This window comes from Toxorhynchites rutilus, chromosome 1 (assembly GCF_029784135.1).
Source record: "Toxorhynchites rutilus septentrionalis strain SRP chromosome 1, ASM2978413v1, whole genome shotgun sequence".
NCBI lineage: Eukaryota > Metazoa > Arthropoda > Insecta > Diptera > Culicidae > Toxorhynchites > Toxorhynchites rutilus.
This window is the reverse complement of record NC_073744.1, coordinates 143084859-143099881: the sequence shown is the minus strand read 5'-3', so window position 1 is coordinate 143099881 and position 15023 is coordinate 143084859. Positions and strand designations below refer to the sequence as shown.

The following is a 15023-nucleotide window of genomic DNA, read 5'->3' as shown; positions in this document are numbered from 1 at the left end:
TCCTCGTAATACACATAGCGCATTGTAAAATGATGATTTTCTAACCTTTTTAGCGTGGAAAGAATACATGAAACCGGGAAATTTGAAGATAAATTCTCATTTTACTAGAAAATTTGAACGAATTTCATACCAAAAAAACAAAACATCCTCATTTTACTCGCTGCGCCATCTGGTTGTAAATCCAACGTAAATTCGTCAATGATTTGCTTCATTCTGTGGTACAATTGTACGCAATCTTTGTTGCATACAATCTCTCGTTGATGTTTTCAAATACAGGTGTCGCATGGATCTACATCGATGACTGTCAGGAGAATAGTTTCCGTCTTCCTGTGATTTATACTAATTTGATTCTTTGCCTAAGCAATATTCTCATATTCAATTTCAACTCTTAACTATTTTCAGTACAATTAGCATATTTGAGGTTATATTACCCTCAATGTGATATTGAAATCAATTAAATACTCGTCTTCAATAGAATTTACATTTATTTTCTACAATAAAATCAAAGTATTAAATAAACTCCACTTAACAGTTACAATACGTGTTTTCATTTATCTATCATTCGATAGGGATCGTTTATTGAATCCGAAGCTCCGAATGCGTTGCTTCGTTCCACCGGAACTGAACAGTTTGAAAAGGCTGGAATGTGATGACCCGCTGCTGCCCATGGTGGTTACCGCCGAATTGGTGGTGGTAAGCGGTGACAACAGCAGTTTCGATGGTTGACTCTGAGTTGAGTGGTTGAACAGAGAAAACGACTTGCTCAAGCGTCGGTTACGGCACATTGCTGTGGCGGTTCCATCCGGCGAGGGGAAGTCTGGACTAGAAGCATGCTTACAATGTTGATTGTGGTTATGGTTATTGTTGAAACTATCGACTAGATTAATACTACAAAGGTTGGCACAACCAGTGCTTGTACAGTGGACGACGCTGTTGTTGTTATTGGCGAGGGACTGTGACCCTCGGTTGGAGAGTATTCGATTCGGTGAATGATTCTCGATGAGATAGATGGCGTCCGATGTGGTCCGAGAATCGGGGTTTGCTTCCTGCAGGATACAACAGGTACTCTGACTTTTTCTCTTGGACATTACAATGTTGTATAACGAGCTAACGTTACGATCTTCTTCAATTGGGTGACTGTTTAGCTCCAACGCTTCAGAATTGTCATTATCCACTATTTTAATGGTTGAGTTTTCTAACTCCGCCTTCATACATGAGGTTGTGTCTCTCGCACATTGATCTTCCTGAACCACAGGTGCTTCAATGTCGGTACATGATGAAACCAGCTCATTGAGTTCTTCGTCATCCAAAGTCTTCCGCTGTACGCTATTTTCGTTCATACTGGAAACCTCCGCAATTCCCCACATCTCCAAAGTCCTTCGCTGGAAAGCCATGTCCAGCAGTCCTCCATGTTCGTACCTTTGAGGTGAGGAACAGTTGGAGTTGGTTGGGCTACTGCTGATGGTGGACGTGTTGATGACAACGTTTGGCAACCCGGGATCGGACCTGGTGCTGCTGATCAGACGTTTCTTGTTTGGACTGTGGAAAGGTCCACTTTCCGAGCGTTCCAGGAATCGTTGTTGATTGCGTATTTGCTGCTGTGCTCGATGGTAAACTGGAGAATCTGCAAACGGAAAAATTCAATTAGTGGATGTAACATTTCAGCCCAAACTTTAAATCGATTGACTACCATGCTTAATCCAAAAATATCAGTCATGTTGTGGCTACATTATTTGTGGATTTATATACCCTTCACCAGTGGATTAGTGTTCTTATGTGCAACAACTTATGGACTAAAGTCTGAATTACCTTTTTCGGCACCACACAAAACCCTCTTCTCAGAAATAATAAAATGATATTTAGTTCTTTCGTATTCAGCTTGTGTTCGTAAAAAAAATGTATCGATATAATCAAACTCAAAATGGCGTTCTTCAAATTTTTAACACAAAACAGTTCAACCCGTACCGATATAGATTTTTGGCTGCAGCGAGAGTCTCTTATCCATAATGGAATGTCGTTGCGCGTATAGCTGCTGTTGGCTAGCGAGCGACGCCCGATAATTGAGATCCTGGGTACCCGCTTCATATCCGCACAGGCTGAGAATGAGATTCCGCAGCGCCGCCCGGAAGTCCTTCAAATGGTACGCGTATAGCAGCGGGTTTACGGCCGAATTCAGATGGGATAATATGATGCAGAATAGCATCAGCGTGGGTGGAATCTGACAGTCCCTGCAGAAGGCTACGATGCAGTTGATCGTGTACAGCGGAATCCAGCAGATCATGAAGAACAGCACGATGATGGAGAGATTCTGGGTAGCCTTGACTTCACGTTTCTGTGCTGCACCTAGCACCCGAAGCATCGTGCCACCACCTTGGCCGGCGGTTTTGCAGCGGCCCGGTTTCACGGCCGATATGCGGACACGACTGTGCTCGGACGATCGGCGGCTGTCCGACGAAAGACCCCCGCCGGGGTTCATGGTGACGATTTGGCGAAGCTGCAACGAAAACAATAGTTAGCAAAGTGCGTTGGATATATTGATTTATATATTTGTTTATTGCTTCGTCTTCAATTTAAGAATTAGAACAGACTGCTACAGTTACTCCAAATTGATTGTTCTCATGTGTTCATATGGCGGTCACTCTATAGCAGGGGTTCTCAAACTATTTTGGGCCCTTTTCCAGAAATAAGTGATACCTCAGACCCCTATAGCCAAATTTTTGACGTAGAACTACGTCTTTCATTTCTATACTGGGGTGTAAGTTCAAACTTTCGCAAATGAAAGCGTTACGCCGGAGAACGAGATTTTGAGCGTTAATAGCTCCTAAACAACTGAATGAAATAGTATGATAAACACTTCATTCGAAAGATAAAATGTCTACGCGTTATATGATTGTTACTTTTTGATCCAAAAATTTGTTTCAATAGCCCTAAAATTGCTTTTAAAACAGGCTATTGAAATCACACCAATCGGTATATAAGCGAGTGCCGCTTGGAAATCAACTCAGTTATAATTGCGCAACGATTGAGGTACGATCGCTGGAATGGATGGATGTTTCCCTAACACAGACTTCAAAACCATGGAGCCAGGGGAAATTGGCATAGCAAATTAGATGCAACCAGCGGGTACTTTTGTATTCGTTTGAGTTTCTGCAAATAGGTATTTTTCACTAACACAGACTTCAAAATCATGAAGCCTGGGGAAATCGGCATTGCAAAATAGATGCGAGCTGCGGGTACTTTTGTACTTGCTTGCGTTTCTGGAAATCGGAATGCTTCCCTAACACAGACTTCAAAACCATAGAGCCTATGGAAATCGGCATAGCAAATCAGATGCAAGCAGCGGGTACTATTCTACTCGGATTGATTATGGATTTGATATGGTATGATACGATGTAGTGGATATGATCGAAGTGGATATTTTATATTGCATATCGGAGAAATCACATTTATAAAAGCAGCGTTATAAAATTATTTGCCTACGAATGCTGCAATCGATCGTCGTTATTGGGAAGTTGGGATTGTTGAGAAGGGGGTCTTATTTTCGCTGTGTAATTCCGAGTAGGAATCCATTCCTTCTCAAGCGTTAATAATCCTGATCAGGTAAATCACATTTATAAAAGCAGCGTTATAAAATTATTTGCCTACGAATGCTGCAATCGATCGTCGTTATTGGGAAGTTGGGATTGTTGAGAAGGGGGTCTTATTTTCGCTGTGTAATTCCGAGTAGGAATCCATTCCTTCTCAAGCGTTAATAATCCTGATCAGGTAAATCACATTTATAAAAGCAGCGTTATAAAATTATTTGCCTACGAATGCTGCAATCGATCGTCGTTATTGGGAAGTTGGGATTGTTGAGAAGGGGGTCTTATTTTCGCTGTGTAATTCCGAGTAGGAATCCATTCCTTCTCAAGCGTTAATAATCCTGATCAGGTTCAACGATGATTCCAATTGTCGGGGTTTGGGGAGTGGGTATTTCCGAGGAGGAATCGAGTCCTTCTTTGAACGTTAATAATTCTTTTCCGGCTAAACGAAGTGTGATAATCACTTTATTCGAAAGATGAAACGTCTAACATTCATATGCTTGTTACTTATTGATTGCTAAGTCGACGTTAGTTCTACGTCCACCTTGCGGTTCTATCAAAGATATAACCCACTTCCAGTTTTTAAACAAAAATATATTTCTAGCTTTTGTCTTATTCATGTAAATTCTTACTAATACATAGACTTTGCGGTTGGTTAACCTATTATAAGGCCGTAACAACTATATAAATATTTTTTGCCACGCTTGGAATATTATTTCAATATTTTGCTTAACCAAAGACTTCAAAAAGTATCTGGTAATACTCCAATGTCTTTAGGGCTACTAAAAATGTACGATATTAATTTGGGAGTCATTTTTATGTAAAAAACCGCGATTTCAGAACGCCAGCAAAAATTCTGTTTATGTTCGTTGAACATGCAACAAGTTGATAAGCTTTTTTCTGTAAGCGTTCTATTTAGGATCTACTATGTAAGTTCATGCACTTTCTTTCTGCGCTAGAGATATTGTTTTAATTTTTGTATAAGGTAAATGATTTTGGTTTGTCCAGTCCAAAATATGATCATGGTTTGCCCACTTTTTTTAATGCCCTAATTCAGCACACCTTTGTCAAATCAGGTATTCGAATGTTTCAAAACATATAAATAAAATTGTCTTTTTCATGATTTACAGTAGTTTACGGAATCATATGTTTTAAAGGATTATAAAATACACCATCTATTGGTGTCCATGCGCCCCTCATTCGAGCTAACTTTCAATCGATCATCAGATGATTATTTGGCACGTATTCATACCCTTTCTGGATTATAACACTTACAAATGTTGTAAACATCATGCTTGCATACCCTTTTGTATCAGATTTACGCTAAAACCTTAAATTAACGCATTTTGATGAACTCAATGCTGATCATGAGTTGTCCAATTCAATTGACGAATTTACGCAAAGCTGAATCAGCTCATGCGACATCTACAACTCAACTCAGAACCACAAGAGTGAGGGTGTTTGTTTATTTTACGCACTGAAAAGCAAGATTCGGTGGTGATTATTCATTTTATTTCAATTTAGATTCATTTCAGCCATTGAATGTCATCAGTATATGGTAAGAAAGTTAGGGCTTTGTATATTTACGATGGTTTCAACACGCGATTTGACCAAAGTCATAGATAATCTTCGAAAATTTGATGTTTGATAATGCATACCGGTTATTGATACTATGGCTAATTGCGATGAAATCGATATCATATCAAATTGGCTGATATCATTGGTTTTGTAGGGGTCGATAGGAGAAGGATTTGAAGTATTTTTAGCGCAAAACACCGTAACGTTTACCTAGTTGAAAAAAATTAAAGTTACAATACTTATAACAAGCCATTCCTCGTAATACATATAGCACATTGTAAAATGATGATTTTCTAACCTTTTCAGCGTGGTAAGTATACATGAAACCGGGAAATTTGAAGATAAATTTTGATTTTTCTAGAAAATTTGAACGAATTTCATACCAAAATAACAAAACATCCTCATTTTACTCGCTGCGCCATCTGGTTGTAAATCCAACGTAAATTCGTCAATTGGCGTCTAACGTACAAATCTACACCTAGGTGGCGCTGCGGTGAAAGTGATGATGGTTTTAAATTTTGCAATGTGAGTTTATGGAAGGTTTGTAGTTCTTTCCATAAATCACAATGTTATAGTCATAAAGGATTATTTGATTGCGAAGATGATTTGGAAGAAATTTAATTCTGCGCAATTTTATATTGGCGATCTAACGTACAAATCTACACCTAGGCGGCGCTGCGGTGAAAGTGATGATGGTTTAAAATTTTGCCATTTGAGCTTATGGAAGCTTTGTAGTTCTTTCCATCAATTACAATGTTATAATCATAAAAGATTATTTGATTGCGATGAGTTTGTAAGAAATTTAATTCTGCGCAATTTTATATATAACATGTTATTTATTTACCTCTTTCAGTAGTGAAAACTATAAAAATGTTGACAATGGTTGAATTAAAGAAGGAAATTCGAGAGCACAATCAAACACAAGTAGAAAAATGCACGATTCCTGCATGTGAGAACTACCTTGGAAAGCCCGGAAGTAAAATATACGTGATTTGTTTTTGAGTTTTAGGTTACATTAGCATCATTTTCTTAGTTCAAAAACAAAATCCAGATGTCTCACCGATCGTTTAAGTTTTGCGTTAGATCGCCAATATAACATGATATTTTCTTACCTCTTTCAGTAGTGAAAATTGTATAAATGTTGACAATGGTTGAATCAAAAAAGGAAATTCGAGAGCACAATCAAAAACAAGTTGAAAAATGCATGGTTCCTGCATGTGAGAACTACCTTCGAAATACCGGAAGTAAAATATACGTTATTTGTTTTTGAGTTTTTGGTTACCTTATCATCATTTTCTTAGTTCAAAAACAAAATCCAGATGTCTCACCGATCGTTTAGGTTTTGCGTTAGATCACTAATAATGTTGTTTTGTCCACATGATTTCTATGGCAACCGCTGCAGTTTGTTTATTGTGTCCTTCGCGCATAGCAGAAATAAAGTTTCTCTGTGTTGAGTGTGTTGAGGTGAACACTTTTAAAATGCCCAAGAAAATGCAATATTCTGAAGAAACCTAAATTATGAATGGAACAAGTGGCAATTATATTGCCACCAATTTTTTCAACTGTTTCAATAGTTTTTTTTATCAAAGATAATGTGTTCTTCCTCATGTAAGGACTCATTCCTCATGTCATTTAAGGACAATGTCTGAAGGTTGAGTCGATGCCTTGCCTAGTTTCCACGGCCTTATGTAGGGTAAGGCTAGGATTGCCAGGTGTATTGAACAGAAATCTGGATGTTAGAAAATCAAAAGGATTTGTCAGGATTTTTGTTGAAATTTTTTTATATTTAATTGCGAATGATGTTGAACATTTTCACGAGAACGACGTTTGATGTTTGCAAAAGCGGGCTCGGTTTGCTGACGAGCAATGACAATGAAGTGTCTTTCTCAAGGCTTGTGAAGAAGACGTTCGAATCGAGTTTATCCACAAGGGCCCTTCTCAGGACTAGAACCGCAAAAGTTCAAAGGCTCTATAATTCAACACAATCAATCAATCAACATTTTTACGTCTGACGTGTAAAACATGGTTCAAAAGTTATTTCTTCTTATCATATATGGACGCATTACACTTAAACTTGATGGTTGCAGACATGTGCACCAAACCACTCTCTTCGGTGTTCAGAAAATTTTTGGGTTTTCTTAATTGCGGGAATGCCATTTCGCCAACACGGGCAGTAGCGGCTGGAACTTTACCCCGAAACATGACTACATTAGTTCGTTCATCCGGAGAATAGTCTGAAAAATCAACAATGCGCAGCCCTCTGAATTCCTCATCAATTGGCTGAATCATTTATCTCGGAACCAGATTAGGAAAATTTTCAGTAAACGGTAGAATGGATTGATGTGTGATGAGAAGTTCAGAGACTTTAGAATAGCTTGTTCATGTTGTTAATCACTTTGAGTATGTATGACAAAAATGTCAAATAAATATTAGTCTACCACTTTGGTGTTCTTAGCATGATTAATATGTTTCACAAATCGAAAGTAGATTCGGAGTGGTTCATATCTGTCAACCACTGTTTGCACAATTGCTTCCAGTGAAAGCCATCTAGTCGCACATGGATGCAGCAATTTCAAGGGTTTTAAGAATTTCCTGAATTTCATCACACTTACTAGTCTGTAAGGGACTGCATCTATGACAGCTTTTGGTTTGCCCAATTTCATCTGGAATATGCTTAGACGCATACAAAGAGCATAAGGCAGAACTATAGCAAATACGCTCCACAATGAAAAGTGATGGACAATCTCTTTTAAGCAAAGCAATTATTCACGAACAGTATACCATCCTTCAATGGCTAGTTCTGGCCGCTAAGTGTGCCCATACACTGTTTGACCGAAGCCAAGTATTTGACCTTTTTTGACAGATAAAATTTGATCACTGATAAAAATACACAAAACATGACAAGCAAATATTCATTTATTAGATGACTAAAATATTTTGTTGGTCTGTTCTTCGAACCTGTCTGTACATGGTTAGGTTACCTTAAATATTTCAGTCGAATTTTTCCATGTTCGATGTTTGACATTGTTTGCTACTCCTAATAACTGAAGGGTGGCAAACAAAATATTGTTTATACAAATTTCAAACCGAACTTTATCTGTCAAAAAGTGTAAATTTGACCTCCGGACAAACAGTGTACGGCTACCTTGAGGCTGATGACTATGGGCCTGATCACGAACGTCACTTCACGGTGAATACGAAATATATTGTATGCGATTTGTATGCATTTCATTCCGTTTTCACCGTGAAGTGATGTTCGTGATCAGGTCCTATTTCTTCGACAGATCCGTTGCTTCGTCAGCAATCAATCTGAACGGATTGCTTCGCATATGATTAACGGGCTCCTCGTGTTCACCATTTTCAAGAACATTCGTGATCACAGCAGTCACTTTTGTGCTTCTAAATCGCAGTATGCTCCAAGAAATCCTTCAATCATCTAATATGCTTTATGTCTTTATACTTTATACTTTGTAGAAACCAGCATGCTTATCGGTGCTCTAAGAAAGCCAGCTCAGTTTGGCCTCCCAATCTCATCGGTGTTCATACAAATTACTCACAAATACTGGAGTATGCGAGTAATTTTGAAAAAAAAATATAAAAATCGAACGTAAATATATTTTTTTAAATCAGCGTTATGAGATTAACCTGGTGACTTTCTTTCTATTTCTAGTAATATTATCTCTTGAATTAAATTAGTAAATGAGTGTATTCAAGTTCCAACAAATTTCAGAACGCAAATGACAAATGCACTTGCTGAATTAATTATCTTATACGAACTTATTACATGAACGATGTGGAAAGAGTTTCGGACTCCAAGTAATTAGTACGATTGCCTTTCAAGTTCATGTGCCCAGAGAACATCTATCATGCAAATCGTCAACGGTTGAGTCCTAACTAATGCTTGCCGGTTGAGTGTTTGATGCTTGCCTTTTTAGCAGAGGTAGTTATGTTTAAATAAACTGTATCAGTTCTACAACAAAGCATTCAGAACTCCTTCTGGAATTGGTCAAACAAGTCCTCCCTTTGCAATGATAGCCGAATGGCTACTGAGGCTGTGCGTTGGCTTAGCTCAGCCTGAGGTTTTGCTTGGAACTATGGGATAAAGGCCGTTGCTGCCCCTCCCATGGATTCTATCCATTTGAATAACAATATCATAAGTGAATCTTGGAACTCGGAATTTTTCTACTGACTTGTAGTGGATCAAACATCAAACAAATGGATTGAACAGAAATGACAGTTCGCTCGCATTTGTGACGCTCCTTGTTTCGAACGATCTCACTGTGCCGTTTTTCTGAATATAAACAAAATAAGGACAAACTTCGAAATCGGTTCAGCAACGACACGATGGACGCAATTTTTAGATAGATAGATTTAATTAAACATCGTGAAGACAGATCGAAAAAATTATTGCATGATAGTATGTTATCTAAATTCAGAAAGACTATGTATTGGCTGTCAAAAAAGTCCTGCGGTATTTTTTTTGAATTTTCATTTGTTCATAAAATTAGTTACAATCATCTGTTTTAAGTCAAATATGCGCCGTTTTGTTCGATGACTTGTTCCCAACGAGATGCCAACTTCATAATACCCCTGTTATAGAAGCTCGCTTCCTTATTGGCAAAAAACTCGGATAGCCAATTTTCACAGGCCTCTTTTGTGGCTAACTTCTGACTACCTAGCTCGTTCGCCATGGACAAAAACAGGTGGTAGTCACTTGGTGCAAGGTCCGGACTATACGGCGGATGCAAAAGAACCTCCCATCCGAGCTCCCGGAGCTTCTGGCGCGTCACCAAAGAAGTGTGTGGCCTGGCGCTGTCCTGATGGAAGACAATGCGGCCTCTGTTTATCAAAGATGGCCTCTTCTTCATGAGTGCTACCTTCAAGCGGTCCAGTTGTTGGCAGTACAGGTCCGAATTGAGCGTTTGGCCATAGGGAAGCAGCTCATAATAGATTATTCCTTGACAATCCCACCAAACACACAGCATAACCTTCCTGGCCGTTAATGAGGGCTTGGCTACCGTCTGAGCCGTTTCAGCGGGCTTCGACCACGACCGTTTGCGCTTTACGTTATCGTAAGTGACCCACTTTTCATCGCCAGTCACCATCCGCTTCAGAAACGGGTCGATTTTGTTGCGATTCAGCAGCGATTCACATGCGTCGATACGGTCAAAGATGTTTTTTTTGCGTTAACGTGTGTGGCACCCGTACATCGAGCTTCTTCAAATGGTTAATAACGGTTTGATGACTTATCCCCAGCTCTTGGCCGATGCTACGACTGCTACTATGCCGGTCTTTCTCGGCTAATTCAGCGATTTTGTCGCAATTTTCGACGACAGGCCTTCCGGAGCGTGGCGCATCTTCGACGACCTCTACACCACAAGGAAAACGTTGAAACCATCGTTGTGCGGTGGAAATGGAAACTGTATCGGGTCCATAAACTGCACAAATTTTATTGGCAGCTTGAGATGCATTTTTGCCTTTGTCATAGTAGTACTGTAAAATATGTCGAATTTTCTCTTTATTTTGCTCCATATTTGCGACACTATAACTCATGAACGACTTAACCAAACAAAACACTGTCAAGGACTATAAATACCTTTCCAACAAGCTATAGTATGACTCAATACAATGAATACAACTAGAACTACGCGCTTACAACGACACCTCGCGGAAATACCGCAGGACTTTTTTGACAACCTAATATAAGCAACATCAAACGTAAAAGTGATTTGAGGCTTGCAAATGTGGTAAAATAGTAAATAAATATAATAGTAGTAAACAGTAAAGTAGTAAATAAATGAGTATTTTTTCATGCTAATAAAACTCGATGATCTTGATGAATTAAGTTAGCTTCGCCACATCAATCTTGTAGCAGCGATAAAATGCTCCAACCGCTGTGCAATTATAATTGAGTTTATTACCGGGCTGTCACCCGCTTATATAAAGATTTTTGTGATTTCAATAGCTCGCTTTCAAAGTAATTTTTGAGCTATTGAAACAAGTTTTTGGATCAATAAGCATATAACGCGTAGACATTTTATCTTTCAATTGAAGTTGTTATCATACCGTTTTGTTCAGTTTGTTAGTGGGTAATTAACGCTATAAATCTTGTTGCGGCGTAACGCTCTCGTTTTTTTGAATTTACACCCCAATATAGAAATGAAAGACGAAACGGCACCCCGTTAGAACATTCTTTTAACAGCTATTTTTGGCTGCAATGATTTTATACAAAACTCCTTTATTTATTTCACCTCCCCCCGATAGACTAAATGAATCAAAAAATCATGTTTATTTTATAGTTTCGGAAATGCTCTGCTTGGCATTTTTAAAGGTAGTGTAGATAGATGGATTTTTCCAACTCGGTTTCTTGAAGGAACGGAAACAATAAATGAACTCATAATCGATATCAACTGTGAAACACTGCTGACAGAAGCTCAGAAGCGTGATGACAATAATAACATAACGGGAGAGATCACAAAATCAAGAGATTTTTTTGGAAAATCTGAAAAAAATTGTAGGGGGTTGTGTTCAGGACACCACCACATTGTTGACGTAGGTCTACGAAATTTTATTATTTTTTTTTTTTTCTGTATTATAGTGACTTTCAACGCTTCTGGCTGGTTCGTCACTTTTACCTTCCATTTTGGAAGAATGTCGGGAGTGAGAATTGAACTCGTGATCTTGAGCGTGAGAAGTATGGATGTTACCTCCACGCCAGATCGGCTCCACATTTTATTATTCAATTTTATCGTTTATCACTTTGGATATTATTTTTGGATACAATGAAAGGACTTTTTACTTTATTTTTTTCTGTATAATAGTAACTTTCACCCACTTATGGCTGGTTCATCACTTCGCTTCCATTTATGGAAGAATGTCGGGAGTGAGAATTGAACTCGTGACCTTTAACGTGAGAGATACGGATGTTACCACTACGCCAGATCGCCTTTAAAAAAATAAGACTCTAGTAAAATTTTGGGTTATCCTCGAAAGAGCCGGTGGTTTGCGAGATTTTGTAGAATGAGCTGAGAATGATTGATTTAAGATCCATTCTTTCTTTCCCGAGAATAGTACCCAAGCTGGCGATGGACCGATCATGCATATATAGCATATTAAACAAATCTTAGAGAATTCACGACTCAATTGGTAAGATAGTTATTAACGTTAACTCTATTTCATAAAAATGCTACTTGTTTTTTTATTTGGCATTACTACTGGAAGACGTAGTCCTACGTCAAAAGAGTGTTTGTATCAGGTGTGCGAGTTGAATTTGTCCTGTTGATGTTGTAGACGTTACGAGCATGTGTTGTGTGCATTCTTTTGATTTGACATATATGCATTTATCTAATACTAGCTGACCCGGCAAACTTCGTCCCGCTCAAAATTTGGTTTTTTGTCATCAATACCTTCAAGGAGTGAAGTGTCGAAAAACCCTAAAACCTTCTCATGCCAAATTTGGTTGCGATTGCTTGATTAATTCTCGAGTAATGCAGAAATTTGTGTTTCATCTGTATAGCAGCCAGTATTTAACCACCATAGAATCATTTATTGGAGGTTCATGCCAAATTTAGTTTCGTTTGCTTGATTTATTCTCGAGTAATGCAGAAGTTTGTGTTTCATTTGTATGGCAGCGTTATTGTGTTATTTACCTTATGTATAGATACGATAAACAAGTAACATGTGCACGATTAAATCTGGCTCCATTATTGCTAAAATGCTAGTGAGCCTGAATAAATAAACAAATGGGACGAACAAAAAAACAACTTCTCAAATATATAAGTGTAACTCTGCAAAAAATAACAAAGAGTATTTGCGGCATTCGCTATTTTTGTGTTTCCATATGAGGAAAAAAGCGATCACGAACCCTAAGTGCATCAATCATGGCTTTCACCTGGTGAGGCCGGCCCATCCAATCCAAATCGTTTCGGCCGAAAGGCAATGCCCGGTTTGTGGTGGAACCAGGAGGGTGTAATGTAACGCGAGTTACTAAAACCAGGTATAACGGTGAATACAGATCGCTGCCGACAACAAATGAATTGATAGAACAAAGATTGGAATGGGCCCGAAGACACAGTAAAGTGATATTACAGCGTGACAATCCACCGACGCACATCGCTAATGCCGCGAAAGGCGTAATAATAGCCATTAACTGGGAAACGTTGTCACACCTGTTGTATTCTCCAGATCTGGTCCCGTTAGATTACCACCATTTTGCTTCAATGAAACACACACTTGCAGAGCAGCACTTCGCCGAGTATAAATATTTAGAAGAATGGGTCCTCGAATGATTTTCGTCGAAGCAAAAAAAGTTTTATTGGAAAAGAATCCAAAATTTGTCGAAATATGTAAAATCAAACTTCAAATTTTTCTTCGAATAAAAATATTTTGAGGTTCTCATGAAATTTTTTTTCTTATTCTTCAAAACAAACTGTGGGTGGGTTATACTTGTGATATAACCGCAAGATTGACGCAGGACTACCGCTGACTTAGTAATCATTTGTTTGTATTGATTGAATGAAATGATTTCCGAATTCGATTGAATACAACATTTTTACTTTCTAACTAAAGAGTTTGATCACATCCCAATTTAGGTCAATTCATGCAATAACTAAATGACGTTCTTCGTTGTAAGTAAATCTAATGATCGAGTCTGACCGTTCGTTATCCTTTTAAGTATGGCATGATGCCATTTCATTCATTTATCGTTGCCTCTAAAATATGTGAATGTAAAATCTGTCAAACGATCATTTTATTATACAACAATTTTGTTGTATTATTGGATCAATTGACGTTATTGCCCCAAATGGTTTATCAACATTTTGTCTAATCATCAAAGGATATGCGTAGAAGTTCAGTGAGCTGGTGTAATGTATATTCCAATGCAACCTTGAATAAGTGAGCCAAAGCGTTGTGTTCGCATCCGCTAAAAAAAAGTACTGCCGGCTGGCATGTATCAGAAATGTCCCAATGCCTGCGATGCCTTTCTATTGCATATAGTTTACGACTTCCTCAGGCTCCTTGGTTTTGGAGTTTGTGTCAGGGAAACACACTGGTGATCGTACATCAGTCACTCTTAGACATTTTATGTTTCGAATGAAGTGATTATCATACCTGGTATGGCTTAGTGTGTATACCGTGTTAGTTGTTGTTTTCATTACGCGAATCTTTTCATTTTTTCATAGTCCATACGTATGAATAGCACATCTTCGTTAGGCTAAAGCGCCATTCGTATCTGCTTCCATGCGTATCGGCTCTACTCTTTTTTGATGGTTTTGAACGAGCATTCGAGAAACGTTTTCTCATAAACGCTCATTCTTTCGATGTTCCACTTTTTGTCGCTACAACAACATTTTGTGTGCGTGCTCTGTTGGACGGTTGTTTGGTGCTGGTTGCGTTCTATGTATGATGTCTAGATTTGTGATTCCACAGAGGCTGCCATACTGCCATTATTTTTGTTTCCACGCATTGCCAAAGATAGACTGAAGTAGTTAAGAAAAGGTTATACGGCAACGTTCTACACCCAAACTAGCGTTGTCAGAAAGCATTTCATTTTCGACAGAAAACATGACATTTCGTGCCTTGAAGCAGAGAAGAGAAGTGGAACTTGAGAGAAAAAAGTGGCAACGATTTGTGGCAAAATAAACCCATATGTATTGTAATCATAACTTGCTGTGCTATTCATAACAACATTTATGGTCGTATTCCACCAATGATGATAAATGTGTAATTTACGAATGAAGCTTCGCCATAGAAACTGAACATTGAATACAAAAATTAAAATGTGGTAAGAGCATCAGTTGAAATATTTTAAAGCATTCTCATCGAAATAAATTGAACGATACAATAATTATACGACTAAATAAT

The 15023-nt window shown here is 38.3% G+C and overlaps 1 protein-coding gene across 1 annotated transcript in view; it reads right to left on the bottom strand.

Annotated features, from left to right (window-relative positions):
• Positions 1-467: 467 nt before the first annotated feature.
• Positions 468-15023, bottom strand: part of LOC129761928 (uncharacterized) — a 113293-nt gene continuing 98737 nt past the window's right edge. Inside the window, exons 4-5 of the mRNA XM_055759781.1 lie at positions 1966-2494; positions 468-1624 (exon numbers count right to left, since the gene is read on the bottom strand). Coding sequence (XP_055615756.1) covers positions 552-1624; positions 1966-2494 — 1602 coding nt within the window. The 3' untranslated portion in view covers positions 468-551. The remainder of the gene's footprint in view (positions 1625-1965; positions 2495-15023) is intronic.